This window comes from Orbicella franksi, chromosome 12 (genome assembly GCF_964199315.1).
Source record: "Orbicella franksi chromosome 12, jaOrbFran1.1, whole genome shotgun sequence".
In the NCBI taxonomy this organism is placed as follows: Eukaryota; Metazoa; Cnidaria; class Anthozoa; order Scleractinia; family Merulinidae; genus Orbicella; species Orbicella franksi.
This window is the reverse complement of record NC_138156.1, coordinates 22,990,448-23,009,120: the sequence shown is the minus strand read 5'-3', so window position 1 is coordinate 23,009,120 and position 18,673 is coordinate 22,990,448. Positions and strand designations below refer to the sequence as shown.

The 18,673-nt window shown below is 39.0% G+C and overlaps 2 protein-coding genes across 3 annotated transcripts; both read right to left on the bottom strand.

The window, feature by feature from the left end:
• Positions 1-643: 643 nt before the first annotated feature.
• On the bottom strand, positions 644-10,159 carry LOC145464249 (tetraspanin-9-like). Of its 2 annotated transcripts, none has more exons than XM_081448084.1 (9): positions 7,831-10,159; positions 4,509-4,589; positions 4,080-4,128; positions 3,640-3,692; positions 3,308-3,382; positions 2,677-2,745; positions 2,192-2,290; positions 1,171-1,254; positions 644-989 (listed from the first exon to the last, which is right to left on the bottom strand). In XM_081448084.1, the coding sequence occupies exons 1-9, from the start codon at positions 7,879-7,881 to the stop codon at positions 651-653; spliced, it is 900 nt and encodes a 299-aa protein (XP_081304210.1). In that variant the 5' UTR covers positions 7,882-10,159; the 3' UTR covers positions 644-650. The 2 variants fall into 2 exon arrangements, with proteins under 2 accessions (XP_081304210.1, XP_081304209.1); XM_081448083.1 differs by lacking the exon at positions 7,831-10,159 and adding an exon at positions 6,997-7,797.
• A 71-nt stretch (positions 10,160-10,230) lies between these two features.
• Positions 10,231-18,200, bottom strand: LOC145464243 (histone acetyltransferase KAT8-like). The gene is made up of 10 exons (XM_081448076.1): positions 17,273-18,200; positions 17,113-17,184; positions 16,039-16,208; positions 15,635-15,688; positions 14,735-14,899; positions 13,638-13,727; positions 13,067-13,207; positions 12,334-12,427; positions 11,858-12,008; positions 10,231-11,470 (listed from the first exon to the last, which is right to left on the bottom strand). Exons 1-10 carry the CDS (start codon positions 17,568-17,570, stop codon positions 11,254-11,256), a joined length of 1,452 nt encoding a protein of 483 aa, XP_081304202.1. The 5' UTR covers positions 17,571-18,200; the 3' UTR covers positions 10,231-11,253.
• Positions 18,201-18,673: the final 473 nt, after the last annotated feature.

Below are 18,673 nucleotides of genomic sequence, written 5' to 3'. Positions count from 1 at the left end.
TAAACTTCAAACCAGAAACGCTGTTATAAAGCACAACATAATTGAACACCAGTCTCACCAGTGACAACTGATTATTGCTTCTGTACATGTTAACCCAGTTTTTACTCAACTCAAAACAATTATAGTCCTGCGAATACTTGGCAATGCGTAATTATTTAGTCTTTAAAGATGATTTCCAGTCCATACTGCACAGTCTCAGCACCCTAATGTTTGTGTCTCACTCGATGGAATGTGAATCGATGTTATTTGTTACGAACAACATACCTTATCTTTGAGGCCTTTCAAATTCTTTTTTCTCATAGCTTCATTAATTTTTACAGTGGCAAAGTTCTTTGATCAAGTGATATGAGAAAGAATGAAGCATTAGGCTTCGCATCCATAATGGCGCTTGACATGAAACTTTGAATTTACTTCATGTAAATAGTTGCAAAATGAAACAAAACAAAAACTGTAAACAAGCTCTTGAGAGTGCAGAGTATGGACTGGAAATCAAGGATATATCAATGTCATTGGTTTCTGAGTTTTGCTCCTTGATGCTGCAAAACCAGGAAAAATGTGTCCTTGCATGCAGTATATACTAAGACTAGCATAAACGTAATAAATATCTATCAATGTTTTCCTAATAAATTTATAATTTATGTTTAAAACTGTTAGTCTAGTAAGCTAAAAACTGCATTGTATTTTGGGTTGACTTTGGCCCAGTTCTTTCTCGCAGTGCTTTTTCTGCTCCCATCCTCAGAATCATCATTAGCATTGTTGCGCTGCGCTTTAGATGAAGAAGCAGCAGTTAATGCCGCAGCAGCAGCAGTAACAGTAGCAGCTTTTTGAGGGTTTGGGTGAGGGTTTGAACCGGGGTTTGCCTGCTGCACTTGTGGTAGATGCTGAGCATTTTGGTGGACATTGAACGGCACTACTCTAGTACGTTTAACAAATCTGTCGCCAGACTCAATTTCTGAAATAAGTCGGCAGGTTCCACCAAGTATCAGCAGCTGAAAATATTTAAAGTATGATTAATGATTAATCAACAGCTTTACTGTTGTAACCCTTCACTGTGCAAAATCAAAAAGCATAAATTAAAACTTTTACTTAACATATAAGTCTTTTGCTTAAGTCAATACTGTAAACTACTTTTACATACAACACACTTTTTCCCAGTAATATTCTGGTTACCTGCAAAGCAGCCACAATAGCAGAACATGTGGCCAGAATAATATGATTAGCCTTTATCCAGTCCATGAGGTGTGTGTAACAATCCTGACAAAAAGTCCATTTTAAAATATTATTGATGTTTGATTGAATAATTTTGTCAAAATAATACCTTTCTTGACTGTCAGACTAATATCAACATCATATATAATGTGCTAAAATGTTAAATTAAAGTTGATTAAGTCATGATCTAAATGACTAATAATATGTTAAACTTACACATCCTATTTGGGCAGGCAGTGTTTATGATTAAAACCTTAACAAATGTTAGATTTGTAAAAATGTAAAAGTATAAAAACTAAATTTTCAGCAACGTTCTGTTTGCCTTCGTCAGAGTAAAATGGGATATTTTTTGTGGATTGCTAATGCCACACTCTAGTATTTCTACATAGTAGGGATGGATATCATGTCCAGTCATTTCCGTGTGCAGTTTATTTGCCGATTCATTGTTTCCTCTTGTGCAAGGCTTGTGCTCTGCCCCCCTCTCCCCCCCCCCCCCCAGAGAATTCCAAGAACTTTTGCTTTCGCCAATGTGTACAAACTAACACAATCTACAGTCGACTTTGTAAATAATTAGCAATCAACAAAAATGCTTATTCGTAGAATTTTGGCATTCCATGCTAAATAACAATTCTGTAAATGAGTGCCAGCCTCTCCCAAAGGCCTATTTGCATTTTACTATGCCCCTTAGGCATCAAAACATGTCTTAAAACTCTTTTTAATTATCCATCTAGTCATTTTACTCTGACGAAGGCAACAGAACGTTGCCAAAAATTTAGTTTTTATACTTTTACATCATTTTTAGGTCAGATTCAGCATTTTTTTAAGATTTCAATGTTAAACTAAAATTTTTTTTGAAAAAATCAAATGATTGAAAAATGCACGAACTAGAAAGTTGTACGTAAATTACCATTGCAGTGCTTGACCAACAAAGTAAATTACATTGTGCATTTGCTAAATTACATTGTGCATTTGTACAATTTACCTTTAATCTTTCCTTTGTGGTATCGTTATCAACAAAACAGGATTTGTCAGAACTTGACTTGTGTTCTAGGTTTAGTGGCTTAAGACCGCAGCATTCAAACTATAAAGAAAATATTAATTATTAATAATAGTTATTAGTAGGTTAATACTCTCCTACAATCGGACAATGTAGGGACTGTCATCGAGTGACAGACTTTGAATGGAAACTGTCTTTCTGAGCTTCTGCCTTGGGAGGCTACGAAGTTAATTACTGACTGTGTTATCAGGTTCATGATTTTGGGCCTTCTCTCATTGGAGGCTGGGGTTAAGCTAGGATTATGAATTTTCAATGTCTCCCTGCAGAAGTGCACTGTCAGAGTAAAGTGTCGGCAAATACATGTAACCACTGGTCTCATATAAGGTTTATGGTATTGTGCTGACTATGAAATATAGTAACATTGGGCAGAATACTTAAATTTTGAACTATAAAAAGGTAAAAAATAGTACCTCTTTTTGAATAATGATTCTAGCTTCATCGGATGTTTGGTTCCAGTTTGCAGTGATATGATCTGAGATCTATTTTAATGAAGTAGATGAAATAATTAAATGTCAAGAAATATTAGTTATAATAATTTCTATCCTAGGGCAGCTATTTCTGATGAGATTTGAACAGAAAATAAATTGTATATGGGCTGAGCACCCAGCAAATTGACCAGCTGTGAGGGCCATGATTGTGAGGAATATGATCAATCTATGCATTAGATTTTTTTGTGGGAGGCATGGTAGCCTCAAGGTTAGTGCACTCAACTCTAGATCAAGCAGTCTGGGCTTGAGCCCTAGCTGGGGAGGTTGTGTTGTGCCTCTCTCCACCCAGGTGTATAAATGGGTACTGGCAAATTTAATGCTGGGGGGGGGGGAGGTAGGGTAACCCTGCAATGGACTAGCATCCCATCCGGGGGGGGGGGGGGGAGTAGAAATACTCCTAGTCACTTCATGCTACAGAAACCAGGATAAACTCCGGCCTGATCGGCTACCTAGCTCGTATCCAGACTTTACCTTTGCCTTTTGCACATTAAATTTAGTCCTACATCCAATTTTATGTAGTGCTGAGGAAAATGTTTTTAAACTCATTACTCACCTTATCTTTCTCAATATAGAGATAGATAGCTACTCCAAGTTCCATCAGAAGTAACAGTAACATCAGGCCAAAGTACTGATAGAAAAACATTAAAAACATGCTGTTACGGAATTGACTTAATACGATATAATGCGGATGTGTCTTGACAGAGTTAAAGGAGGATACCCCTCCTCTTGTTGTTTGGAAAGTTTTGAGCATCAGTGAACGCAAGTTAACCTGACACACAGTTGCCTGAAATTCATCCTGTTTTATTGTCATCTCTCAAGTAAAACTGATCAAGTTTTTTTTTAGGACCATTAGGAAGTATGAGTACCATTTAATTTGATACTTACCACTCTCAGAAGAGTTTTTTTCAACAAAAGGATTCCGCATGCCCCCATAAATCCTGCATAAAGGATAAAAAAGTTGAGTTACCGGGAATGAAACAAAATTAGTCAGTTCAAATTCATGACTCTACTTAGCTAGCACTAAGACTTTTATGTGGTCATAGCATGTATGTGGGTAGGAAAGGGGTATTGTACATGTCTTGATGTCATTTGTGGTGGGGTGGGGGTTGACAACTTTGAAACTGCTAACATTTATTAGAAATCCTAATCCCCTAGTATCTGTTAAATAACACAATTAATTTTCTGAGAGGGAGATCAACAATGAACAAAAGAAGGGACAGAATAGTGAGAAAGGAAAGCCATGCTCCCCCTCCCCCTCCCCCGTCACAAAAAGAAACATTAAGGGGGTGAGGATGGGGGGACAAAAGTTGACCTGTTGTACTCACCAATGATAAATACAAATGATGACAGAACAATGTAACCAATTGTAACATACTGTTGAGAAATGGAGAACAAAATATATTTTAACCCAATTCATATCAACTTTCATAGCCCAAAGGCTTGGCAAAAGTTTATAGAGAGAGATTAAATATAGCTGAATACTGCTGGATAGTTTGTGAAAAAGACCCACATTTTTTCTAGATATGTACTCATATGAATCTAGCGGAGGTGCCTGGGGTGGTGGGTGGGGGTTTTGGGGCCAGTGGGGGTGGGGGGGGGTATCTCTACTCTAATTCATATTTGCTTAGCCCTCCCTCCTGTACCCTGTGTACAGGTGTACCCAAACTGTCTCTACAAAATTAATTATGGTATTCTGGTAAAGCACTGTTTCACCCAACATTTCCCTTTGGGCAGAACAAAAGTAGCAAACTCACCAGATTCCCAGCCAGATGTTTGTACTCTGTGTCCTGTGTGGTAACCCATATGGCTACACCGAGCATGACAGCACCTCCAAGCTAATGAGAGAGAACAAAAGTCTGAGTATATACCCTTTTCCAAAATGTGGGGCAAGAGGTGAGCAAAAGGAGTCCAACCCCAGGAGGAAGGGGCGTGCTGTTACCCAACTTATTAGGAGTGGAGCATTTGATTCTTGGGGGAGGGGTGGGTGATTCTGAAAGCCAAAATATCCTGCTAGTATACTGGTAACCAAAAAAAAATGCACATGACCACTGCCGAAAAAACTTTCATGCACGTTCACTGAGCCAAGAAAAGCATGTTACATGAGGAAAGAAGCATCATGCAAACATGCGTTTTGCCAAACAAAAATTCCTAGTGCATGAAAGGATTAAAACAAATTAATGTTGATACCAAATCACCCAGTTCCCCATTCCCCTCAAAATTCAAATGGTCCATTCCTTATCGTTGTGTATTAGGGCCAGTGTATTGTCGTGGGACGTTCGTGGTGTTTTTAAAAAACACGACAGCATGACAGCACCTCCAAGCTATTGAGAGAACAGCACAAGAAACGAACAGAATGTTAATGGTCTGAGTATGCATCCTTTTCCAGCACGTGAGGCAAGAAAAACGAGCCAAAATTTTCCCGGGGGGGGGGGGAGGGAGGGGTCATTATCATCATCGTCATCTTTATTTAAAAACACGGTAAATACATCAGGCATTAACAATTTAATATAAAAGCTACAATTTATTACGAAAGACTATGTATACAGATTAATCTTCTATAATTTAAAATATTGCTAACTATTAGAGAAAAGTAAACTAAATTAAAGCCTGTTTTACATGAGTGTCGTGTCGGGATTAATTAACAATCGTCGGAAATTAGTCAGAGATGCTGCTTGCCTAGCAGCTGAGGGTAGACTGTTCCAGATGACTGCACCACTATAGCCAAAGCTATTTTTGTAATGGTTAGTACGTGGCAAGGGAATAGCAAGTTTATTATCAGAATTGCGCAAATTATAAGACGTTATCACATCACTTCGCTGAATAAATTTCAAGGAGAAATAATTGGGTGCGAGGCCATTTAAGGACTTACAGACCATCTCAGCCTTAAGTTTTTGACCTCGAATTTCTAAATAGCCATAACCCTGGGTACCCAGCATATTTTGAGTGGAGTTTCCATTCACCCGCGAAAAGAATCGTTCCTTAGATTTTAATCAGTGCGCGATCAAAAAGAACTATTGTTTGGTTGTCTGCGAGTTTGACAGGACTTGCCCATTTAAGCTTTAGACAGCTGTTCACTGTGAATAAACGTTTGACATACAAGATGGAGTTCCACGCTCCTTTATCATTATAACCCTGAGTTATATCGATTTTTTTTACCTTCGCGTATTGCCTGAAAATGGCGGAGATTCGATAACGGTTTTCGGAAGACTTGCTTCTCTCAGCACTTGTTTTGAGCTGTCAGATACGTTTTTACTGAAGTAAGGTGACGATAGACCAACAGTGTTGTTCCAGACAAATTGCAAACCTTTGATTCCATTGCAATAACAATGAAGCTGTCAAGGTCATCGTTTCTAGCTAATGATGTTTTATGACCGCAATGAAATTATCAAGGCACCACCCCTGTTGACTAATATACGAAATTAAACATAAAGAAACGGTTTTAGTATGAACCGAAGGCTTGTCCGTAAGACCCAGCGAAACTGAATAAAAGCGGCAATAAGCAGGTGACAAGGAAGCGTCATGCGGCCATATCATGGGTTAAAAACATCTCAAAAATGTTTCATTAAGAACTTAAATCGGTTCAGTCCTTTTTTTAATACAAAAGTCGGTATAATCCGACAATGGCTGAAATGCCGAGTCCACAAATTTTGAATGCGAAGGTGAAATGACAGCGACAGTTTTGTTGGAGTCCTCTTAGGTCTTCGGTATTGCGAGAACAAACTTTCAAACATGACGTCCACATGCCGATCTCTTAACAAACTGCGGTTCTTAATACAGCAATCCCGCTAAGTCGTTCAAATTAAACTATTTGTGCGAAACATGCTGGGTATGAAAATATTGGCATTTGTAATAAGTGCGTGATATAACTGGCAACGCCGGATCATATAATTTTAAAGACAACGCGGAGCACGCGATGTTAATTGCTTCCTTTGTTATCAGCAAGATCAAGTACAGAATTTCTCATGGTTTTGGTACGAAAACAAAACCATCCACTGCAGATTTGTACAGTATTGAGTTGTCTGTCAAGATACAGGGCGCTTAAAGTTTAATCGAACTTTATCACGTTCATTTGCCCGTTGTTCCAGTTCATTTCACGTGCGTGCTTTCACTAACAGACATAGTAGACACGAACACCCGCGAGCAAAAAATTGCGCGAAAACCGACATTACGCGCGCCTTTTTGGGTCCTCGGTTTGTACAAATCTCTGACACTATATAAAAGAATCCATATCGTATCGCTTACCCAGACCAAACAGTTCAACATGAAGATACTCCATCGAACAAAGACCGAGCATTTATCCATATGAACCATGATGGTTTGGTAGTCACTGAGGACGTCTACCAACTCAAATTTAAACTACACAAAGGCTTTGTACGGTGCAGAATGTCTAGCCCCTTCATAACGTTGACAATTCTCGTGAAACCAGTCCTTTTGTAATCATGACAACGACAAATTTATATTCAATTCCGGAAACATACGCAAAACTGCGTGCTTTAGGGCTGCCAAAGTTATACGCTTGATCGAATGTTTTGTAATGCAAACCAGGTCAGGGGGTCAGTTTTTCGAGACTGAATGAAAGCTTTCAAAGGGTGGACATTGTTTCTTGAAGCAAATGCAATTAAGTTACTCAGTCTTGAAGCTTTTCAAACATGTTCATATGCGCTAGCGTTTATGTATTCGACAGAACTTAAAAGAAATTGTTTTCAACTATTTGTACCATATCCATCAGCCGAACGCCCTGAATTCACGTGCAACTGATTACATGCGCATTACAGTTTAAAGAAAAGAAAGCGTCTGCAATTTTAATTTCATGGTTATTTGATAGCCGCCATCGAAAAGTATAAACAGACTTGGAAAGTTTGTGTTCGAACCTTAATTGCATTTTGCCCAATTAATTGATGTGTTCTCCAAATCACTCTGATCTGCCAAACAGTTTAAATAATCTTGTGTCAACATTGAAGCTATCCCTGATGTTAAAAGAATGCCTGATGCAGTTTTCTTTTAGCAACTCTGCACTGTCACAAGGCATGATTACAACTAAACGAGTTGAAACACTTTGGCAAACTTTATACTTACCAAAATCAAAAACGAAAGTGTGAATAGAGTGTACTTCACACAAAGACCCATGTCGTAGTTATTTCTAAGATGTGCCCTAGCAGTCAGTCTTGACGTTTACAAACTTGCAGAGCAGATTGCTTTCAAGGATAATAACGGGCAAAATACGCCAGCCTGAAAAGCGATTTTCTCTCAATAAACTCCCACGTCAAAACAATTTGCTCCACTGAACTGGAATGTCTGACGTCACTCGTACAGTTAAATAATGTCTCATTCGCTGATAATTATAAACTCGGCAGCTTCTTATTCTTATTTGAAAAGAATAGTTTTCAAAAGGAAAAAAGCTATTGGTGAACTTTCATAAATTTCACAGTGCCGGGCAGCTCGCCTTAGTTATTTTAGTCCTATTTTTAATAGTCCATTGGACCAGAAAATATTGCATCTTGGCCTTTAATATAGAAACACACACAAAATCAACTATCAGCACAGTCGAACCTGTATATGAACGGCCACCCTTGGGACTTAAGGAACTGGCCGCTTAATACAGGATCACTAAAAATACTCACTGGGCATGGCCTAATGTCAATTTTAATGGCGTATCTACAAAAACACTTCTTGCAAGGAAACAATAGGACAATCAGCACTCTTTCAAGCGATTAATTTTTTAAACAAAGTTCAGTGCCAACTTGCAACTTAACAACATAATATACGTAACATGGTGTAAAAGTACAGTGCACTAAACTGTCCTTTACTACTGAGTCATCAGTAATCAATGTTACCCTCGTAAAATAAAGTGTTATTATTCATTCATTAAGTGTTATTTGTTAAGCAGTACTGTATTTCTACGACTTTCAGTTCACAACAAAATATCTCATTCCGTCATTTCATAGTTGTTACGTTCAGGGTGTCCGCTTAATACAAGTAAAATAACAAGTAAAGAGAAACAAAGGACTGCTACAAGGTGACCGCGGCAGCTGCTTAATAGAGGTGGCCGCCTAATACAAGTAACAGATACAGCGTTTGTATAAGCGAAAAATCGGGACTTTGAAAACTAGCCGCTTAATAGAGGGTGTCCGCTTCATACAGGACCGTTTATAAACAGGTTCGACTGTAGTGGAATCCAAGCATATTATTATATCGAAACGTCCCTTTTTATTACTTGTTATTTTTCTACCTTTCCTCTGACAGTTTCTAAAACGAAAACCTGCCCACCATTCATTAGAGAGAGACGAATTCTCTCTCGCGCAACGACCCTGGGCGGTGGGCGAAGCGAGGCGGCTGTATTGGCAGGCTAGTCATTCATCCGTCATTTCAGGTTTTTCGTAGCGTTATTTAATTCCCCTCAAGACTAGACGGCCACTTCTCTAGCTAAGACATGCAGGAGAGTGGACACTTTTGAAGCAGTCAACGATCACACGAGTAGTGGGGTTTAAAAAAAAATATACATTTTAGAGCAAAGAACAGATGACATCGCATATGGAAGCAAATAAGGCTTGGAGAGCTAGAAATATTTGTATAGCTCTAAGCAGCTCTACATGAGCGCTATGCGTTAGCCGTCACACACCCAGAAGTTGATCTGCCTAACTCATTCTTCATTTTTGTTTTTTTTGTTTTTGTTTTTTTTTTGTAGAATGTACACCATATTTCTTAGAAGCACTTGACTTTTACTTGAACAAACTATAGCAAACCTTCTTATTTCATCAATTTTTTTCCACTTAGCAACTTTCAGTGAATGTCCTGAATTAACTTTTAAATTTGTATTGCTGATGCCTCTCTCGGCGGTGTACCTCTTTTGGGGGAATGGATCGAGTGTTTGAAACGTAACATCTGTTCACTCAGGACACGGGTTCTGGGGACTAAGGGGTGGACCGTTTGACTTTTGAAGGGGTGGGGAGGGAGTGATTATGAAAAATAATATTCTACAAGCATACTTGTATCAAAAAAATTCACGCCGTAAAAGCATGTTCACGAAGAAAACATATCATGCACACACACCTCCCGAGAAAAAAAATTCCTAGAGCATGAAAGAACTACAAAAATAACATTTGTTGCTGTACCAAATCACCCACACCTCCATCAAAATTCAAACGGTCCTCAATGCCAGTTGTGGGCGATGTGACGCTTTCCATTGGACCAAATTTTTGTAAATTTCTGGTGGCCTTTGAAAGTGTATTTTCTTGTGTGCTGTACCGGATTACAAAGATGTTTTTCAAAAAAAAAAGGTCAGCCCGGCGAGATATACTCAAAATTGCGAAATTCTTTGCGGACAGTCGAATAACCGTTCCCGTTTCAGAAAATTTCGTTTTTGGATTGTCTGTTGTTGACTTTCTAAACTCTTTGCTCCCGTCCTGGAATTTTTGCTGTTGCATGACACAACTAGCAACATTTTCAAGTGCGAGTCACCCAAACACAGCGTAACAGTTAAGTGTGAGATTTTATTAGTAGTTTAAACACGTATGAAAATAGTGTGCGTGTTACTTGAGATAGCCTCTCCAGATCACCTGTTCTCTTAACACACTGAAGTAAAATAAAACAAGAAAATCTGCATGAATCTTAAAACTAACCTCTGTATGGCGGTGTTAACAATCTCTCTCTGAATTGCCCTTCGTACGTATTCGACTCCTAAATAACTAAGTTGTAAAATGATCGGCAGTTCGAGTGATGTGAAACGTTACCAACGGACGCTAATTTTTTTGTGCACTACAGCAGAGTTTTTTGGTTTACGATCGAATGTAATCTCTTGCTTTGGCTTTTTATTCCGCTTGCCAAGCTTTGCTACTGGTTCACAACTCAATGCTCGTGTAACCTGGCTTATCCTATCAGAACGAACATGTTTTTCTTTTCAGCCAATCATGTGCAAAACTAAAGCTAACTGTAAACAGGATTTCAACAGTTTCCCGCGCTTGGCACCGAGTGCAAGGTTTACTGCGAACTCTGATTGGTTCCCTGCGGTTTTTAGGGGCGCTGTGACTGGTTAGTTATTACTTTGATTTTTGCTGGACGTGTAAGGTTTTTTTTTTCCAACGCTGCAATAATTGAACCCTATGTGAAGTTGTATCTTCAACAATAGTCGTTTTTGCCACTACTTGAAAAGAATGAAATACAATCCTTTTTGCCTTTCCACCCGTTTATATGCAATTTGGTACAAAATCGACGTGAGCAAGGCCCCATACTGTCGTTTCAAACTAGTCTGGCTGAAGACTCGGCAGCGAGCCAGATCTGGTGCAAATCAAACTGCAATTGAGTACCTAAAACTTCAAACCAACCAAGTAAAACGCGATTCCATAATCATCACCCACACCTAAACGACTCAGCAATTCTCGTCTCCGCATCTATGAAGTTAAATGTCCTCAGTTGAGTTTTAACTGCAATTCGCTTGCTGATCGAAACCATCTGCTACACGAACACCGTTGCAATCCTAGCCATATCTTGTTGGTACAAGCATCAGTGCTTCACTTTTTTTATTTTCTTTCCCGGCGGCGCCCATCTTAGAAGAGACGTGTCCACTGACAGTACTGGCTTGCGGTAGTGCGCACTCTTGACATGCTCCTCGACAAGTTTCGGTGTGACGCATATGACGTGTTGGCCCTTCCAGTATTTGACCATGTTTAAAGACTGCAGCGTGTTGATGATGTCCTCTTGTGTTATGCTCGTCATGTTGCTGGTAAAAAAAGACGGGAAAAAAAATCATCATTATCTTAAAGGCAGTGCAAAATTTGACAATGTTTACAAGTGCACCATGTCTGGCGAGTGCGTCGTGCAAGGAAAAGTTACTACTTATAAGAGGTTGTTTGATAGGCCACTTCTGAGTTGCCTTTTGCCTCTGAGTCAAAAAGAGTCTGCGTGCGAAAACATTCATATGAAAATGTGTTCCGCCTACAGGTTCATTTTCATGCAAATCAAACTCATTTTCGTATGAAATGTTTTACACGAAGACTCGTTGTGAAAGAGGGGCACAAGGTAACTTGGAAATGCTCTATTCTCTGTCCAATCTGTTGCATGTGTCACTTCAATCGTTCCACAAAGTAGAACCAATCTCCACCCTCACCTGAGATCTTTAATTGAAAGAGTTCCTCTGAAGTTACGTAGTATATCTAACAGAATCCAGGACCAGTAGCTTCTGTAACTTAACTTGCCGAGATCAGATAGAGGTTTTTCTGGCGATCCAACCGTCTGCTCGATTTTCGACAGCTCATAACCTGGCAAAAACAGCGAAGAAACATTGCAGAACAAAAAGTGACAACCATTTGACCTAGTCGGCTCCCAATCAGAATTGCGCGTTTGAAGTTTGAGATGTTTTTCCAGTCCATTTTTTCTTGACATTACCAGTCGTGCAATAAATCTGTTATTAATGACCACGATAGCTACGGACCTTACTAGGAGAATATCGGCCCTCGGTCTTCCTCGTTCCGTTTCGTTTTGTTCCGTTCCGTTTCGTTTCGTTCCGTTTCTTTCAGTTCCGTTTCGTTGCCTTTCCCAAAACAAGAAATCTCAGAGGTACATGTATGCATGAAGTGCACTTACTGAAAGCTATCAAGAATTTTCCAAATCCTTTCCTCTGGTATGGTGGCAATGTTAGAATACATGCGACATTGTTTCCATCGGGTGACTCTTTCTCCTAAAAAAAAAAATCCAAGATAACAAAAATCCAGCATGACCCTTACAACTGTACCACTGTTAATGTACGTAGTAGTGCTATGTTAATTGGGCCAAAGTAAACCACATAACTCAGTGTTGCTTGCTAATCCAAGAAAAACTACATCTGGGAAGAATTATAGCCTGGAATATTGGGCCACTTCCTCTGGTTTCAACTAAACTCCAGAGTGTCTCTTGGTAGTTAGCAAGGTCAGTTTTAATCCTGGTTTGATTTTGAGTTTCAAAATGTCACCCAACAGCTTTGCAAAAAAAGAAACTCTAACAAGAATGCAACACTCTAACAGCAATTTCTAGCACAATCTGGTTGAATAGATCCTTTTCAAAAATGGCTCCCAATTAAAAATTATTCCATAAGTATTACAATAAGCCTACTAATGGTAAAAATCCTCATTTCTAAAATGATATTTCAAAAGAATTTTTACTCTCAAACGAGGACAGTGACGCTAATTTAAATACCAAAGAATTTCAAATTGGTGTCCTTTTATGAAAAGGGTCTAATGTCGAAAACAAAGATCTTCTTTTGCTTGACTGATAGGCCTGCTCCAGAATGACCAGAGGGGTACTTTCTAACAAGGTGTGATGCAGGGGAGGGGTGCTTTACCTTTGAGAAATATCCGACAAGGTGAGCCCCTTCCCTATCCACTTCCGTTAGCAAGTAAAACAGGAATGGTTCCACGTCAAAGTACAAAGTCTTGTGGTCCAGGAATAACTTTGCCAGCAGACAAATGTTCTGGCAATATAACTGAAACAGATGATTTGGAAAATTTATAAAGTGTAAGGCAATAAGAATGGACTGAAAAAACGTTAAAGGACAAGGATGCACACATAGAATAAACCATAGTGATGAATCCATGAAAATCTGTGCTGATAATAGAATTAATGGCAGATCAATGCAATGGCTGTTTCCACACTAGAGACAGATAATCTGTCCAAGACCAGGGCTGTAGCCAGAAAAAAATTATTCCAATGTAGTGTTCTGCTCAGTTCTGTTTCTAAGCACAAATCCATGGTCTCCCTGCCCAATGTGAATCAGAGACAAGAGAACTTCAAAGACTTTATTTGTCTTAAATTCACATCAAGACGGATAATTCACCTGATGAGTTATCCATCTTGACAATCATCTGTCTCTACTGTGAAAATGGCCAATAAATATTCATTGTTTTCTGAGGTACCTTGTGTTCCTTTCCATCCACTTCATAAACAGATATTGTCCCTTTGCGATAGATTTCCTTTCCAGGGGGCTGCCGCATTGTGCACTTTCCCTGCAAAAGGAGTTTGGATCTAATTAACATGAGGACCCAGAGTTGTGGAAGGCAAAAATAAATATCCAAAATAATTAGTAAACTTTATGCCTAATGTCATGTATGAAGATATTTTGCCAGTCCCAACACTGAGAAAAAAAGAGGGTTCTGAATGGGGCCAATGACCCCACCCTGTAAAACCATCCATAGCTATGGAAGGGGAGACAAAACGACACTGTACCAGCAGCTGAATGAGGAAACAGGTCAGAGAAAGTTCTAGCCTTGCCATAATCAGGGGCCAAACCTGTAGGGGAGTCTCTAATCACCCTAACAGATCGACTGAAATACAAAATTACCATTGCTGGATTAAATTTTAAAGAACAAAACTGGGCAGTCCAAAACAAACATGGTGCAGAAAAAGACATAGTCAAGAAATCCAATGGAGAGAAGATTGTACATTGCACATGATGTTCATGCAGTGGTGTCATTACAAGACAGCCACAAGTCCCACACATTTAACCAGTTATCTAAATAAACGTCTAATTTTAAGTTGTATTTAGTCAAATACCTGGGGGTACCGGTACTCTGTAAATCTTTGGGTGGGGCTGTACCACTGAGACTCTAAAACCCTTACTATACAAGACCATGATCAACTTGATTCAGCGACCTTATTCTAGACTAGGCACTAGCTATCTTCCATGCAGAAACTTTATCACTGTCATATTTCAACATACGCTAACTAAACCAATATCCTACAAAGTCACTTCCAAGTTTCAATTTCTATTTTAGAACCCCGGGTAAAGAACCTGCTCTAGACTAAATTATTTTTACACTATCTGTTTCCTGGAAAATTATACCGGATTCTATCCTAAAACTGTCTGATTTCGATACCCTATCCCACACTAAACTGCCTGAAAACCATACCCTTCACTGTCAGCAGCACATACCCATGTAGCTGATACCCATGCATATGAGAATACCTCCCCTCCTTTCAGGGTCTAATAGCAGGGGTATTTTCAAAACCTTACCAAGTGTTCTTTGTAAGTTTTCTCAAACTTCATATACTTGATGCAGTATTCACATATCCACAGTTTGCACTGTTTGCCATACTCCTCAGGAAAAGGTGAAAAGTACCACGCATCTATCTCATATTTACCAAACTGAATTTTATCCACAAACTTTATCTTGGTAATCTAAAATTGACAAGAAATAAAACAAACAAATATAGCATTATAAAGGTAAAAAAAAAGGTTAAGTCTGCATATGAGCCAAGTGGCCCACCAGCTGGAGCTTATCCTGGTTTCTGCAGCATGAAGTGACAAGGATGTATTTCTACTCCCCCCTGGATGGGATGCTAGTCCATTGTGAGGTTACCCTCAGCATTAAGTTCGCCGGTACCCATTTATACACCTGGGTGGAGAGAGGCACTGTGAGAGTAAAGTGTCTTTCCCAAGAACACAACACAATATCCCTGCCAGGGTTCAAACCCAGAACACTCTATCTGAAGATGAGCGCACTAACCACGAGGCCACCGTGCCTCCCATGTTTACTGTTTCAAACATAATTTTCATATTAAGGAAAGAAAATGTTTTATGTACATTAAGTTTTAATGAAACAAAAAATGTAATCGCTTCTTACTTCTCTCAACAGGAGATGAGCCTATGACTTTGACTCCACACTGTCCTTTACAAAACTACTGACTGTAAATTTTCTAGCTCCACAAGCTGATTTTATTTTAGAAATCTAGATGATCTTCTTGTGAGACATTGCTGGCTAATGAACAACATACTGACACCAGTGTGACCACAGAATATTCGAAAACATCATCCTTCTAAATTTACTAAATACTTGATACATTAATTAATAACTGTTTCTCATGTTGTAACAATCCCTATTTACTTCAGGAGCATATTAAGATTTTAAGTTACCGCTTCATGTTCTTTTTCTAATGCTGCTGTTGTTGGATCCATTTCAGCATAGGTCTGCAAAAAATCAAAAGTAAATCAATGTGAAACCATTGCACATCAAGTCGTCAGTCGTCATCAATCACAATATTACTAGCTAGTCTAAGAGTCTTTTAGGTCAATCCATCAACATGATTCAAAGCTTACTGTGCCAGTAAAAACCACAAACCAAATTACTGCTACTGTTTGAAGTTTAGTTTTCTCACATTTTATTGGGTTTTCCCTTGCTACACAATAGCAATCATGAATATTTCTGGTGTTCACTATCTTATGAGTTTCACAGTTACACTGAGTTTCAATAAATTATGTTATACTGACATATTTTAGGACAATCAGAGTTCACCTTACTGCTTATTCAATTAAGTTACCTTTTGAACATGATTAATCTCATCGTGTTTACGTTTTTGATTCCTTGTCAGTTTCCTTTCTGGGCCATCAACATCAACTTTCTCCTCTACAACAGGAACATGCATACTAACATCTTTCTGTTGAAGATCAACCCTTTCCATCGGCACCCATTCATCCAAACGCCTGTTAACTAAAATCAAAGAGGGAATCTCCTTTATGACTTTTATTACGGAAGTAGCTTTGTCATTTAACTAGAGACACATTTCCACCACAATCAAAGGGCCAGAAGATAGCAAAACAAACTTTAGACAAGGTTTGTTCCATGCTCAAAATAGCAGTTCTCCTTACTGACTGCAATAGCATCTCTGAAAAATATTTGTTGTTTCAGAACATGTTTGTACACCACACAGACAGTTTTTGGTTTGCAGTCCCCGTCCCCACCCCCACCCCCACCCCCACCCCCACCCCTACCCCCACCCCTCTGGAATTTCCGTTCTGAAAATTGAGTGGAACATTAAGATAATGTCCCTAACAATGAGCTTGATTTTTATTTGACCTCGTTGTGGGTTAAGATAACAAATATTAGAAAAATGAATAAATTAACTCAAAATCAAGCTGGTTCTAAGAAATTCTTAATTAAACAAAATAAAACTTCAACCACAAAATCTCCCTTTAAAAGCCCTGAAACTAATAAAACAAATACGTCCGAAGAACATTAGTCTTTACAGCCCCACACAAATTTTAAAATTGCCATTTGTATACCCAAGTATCCCTGGGTAGAGAATTCTTTGAAATGCATGACATCATTACACACGAAATGAACCACACATGCTGCGCATGAACAATGGTATGTCCCATTTCATGACGTCATTTCGTAGCATATCATTTTGTGCACAATCCAATTTGTCCCCTTTCCATCGTGTTCATCAACACAGCCATATCAGACCGACAACTTCATTACTTCACTAAAAATTAACTTTTGAACTATGTTAGCATTGGTTCAGCGAATTTTCATGCACGATTTGAGCGAAAATGCGATCAAAATCTTCAACTTCGAAATTAGCAAGGCTGGAAAGTGAAAGAAAACAACTTACATCCGTGATAATGAACATAATATTCCTTTTTTCCTTCTTCCACCGGTCTAATGTGTATAATCTCAGCAGCATCTATTAAGAAAAGCGAAAACATCAATGAAGAATCAACGATAGTCACGGAGAAAACCAAAACATTATGGCTCATCAAAATTTCCCGTACGCCATTGTTGATCGGTCGGTCGCTGCACCAAACACTGTCTTTCTGCATCTAATACCGCAAGTTCCGATGTCCTTCGAGTCTTTGAGCTTTTGTCGTCCAATTTTTTAGGTTTTGAACCAAGATCGCGCTTTTCTTCGGCAGTTTCAAGGCCTTCTTTCTTGATTTCTCCGTTGACACCGGGCATGTTGTTGTCGGAGTCCATGTGGCGCGAAGTTGATCCCGTCATGCTTGGCGAGAACAAAATTGCAGCCGTCATTTTGGGTCGTAACGCAACGCCGAGTGGAAAGAACCTTTGCATGACTCAAGTAACGGATTTAAAAACCCTAATTGCGCTATCCCATTTAACCGCAATTTTGAATTATTGTTTGCAAGGAGTAAACCACGAATTGTGTACTCTGTTCGTGTTTGAGTTGACGACGATAAATTAAGAGGGAGGATGAGATAGGAACGGACAAAATCTGTTTTCACCATCGATTCAGTATTAACGAGCTATCAAGGCCAATCAACGGATGATCTATTTGCTACCGTTCGCTGCCAACAACTTTAAGCACCGTCAAAACCTGTGCGCTGGCCATCCATAAACCTGATTAACTTGTGCTACAGGTAATTCTTAAAATCAAAGTTCGTTACATGCAACGGAGAACGAGGTTTCTCTAACATCACTGTTGGTTCCCCTGCATTTCCCTGCTAAACCTCCATTTTTGTTTTGTCTCGCTCCCAAGCTCTCTAGCTACAACTAGCAACAGAAACAGGAAGCAAAGACCTCCCCTCGCCGCCTCTAAACAAACCCAAACGTTTATAGCACTCATTACGAAAAGAGACACAATCTTTGAAGTCACAAAGCGCGGATGGAATCCAGTTTACTCCTGGGGAATAGATTCGGCAGAATAAAGTAAGACCACCCTCGCAGTACAGTGTATAAGGAAGGTAAGAATATTTGCCAAAGCCGACCGCAATCTTTTTTTGTCATTCAACGTAGCGAATTTCAAATCCGACTTTTTGATGCGTAGTGCATGCTTGTTTTTAGGTATAAACGTTATGAGTTTCTGTAATTATTCGAACCGAACAGATAGTATAAGTACACAAATATAAGCTGTAAAGTCAATAAAACCAAAACGTCGACAAACGAACAACACTCAAATGGAATGACTTACTCTCAAAAATTTCTCAAATAAATCGGCGCACGGCTAAATGAAATTAAAAAAAAGGCAAAACTGAAATCAGTTGCAGTAACGTAACGACAGTGAGAAAGAACCACTTTGCCCTATTTTTCAGAGATGAATATCGGTCGTTTCTTCAGCTGGCCTTCGGCCACTGTGTTGTTTGCTATTATAAAAAACTTCAACCTTTTTATAAGTAATCGTAATTACTAAATGCTGCTTGTTCGCTTTAGTTTATCGA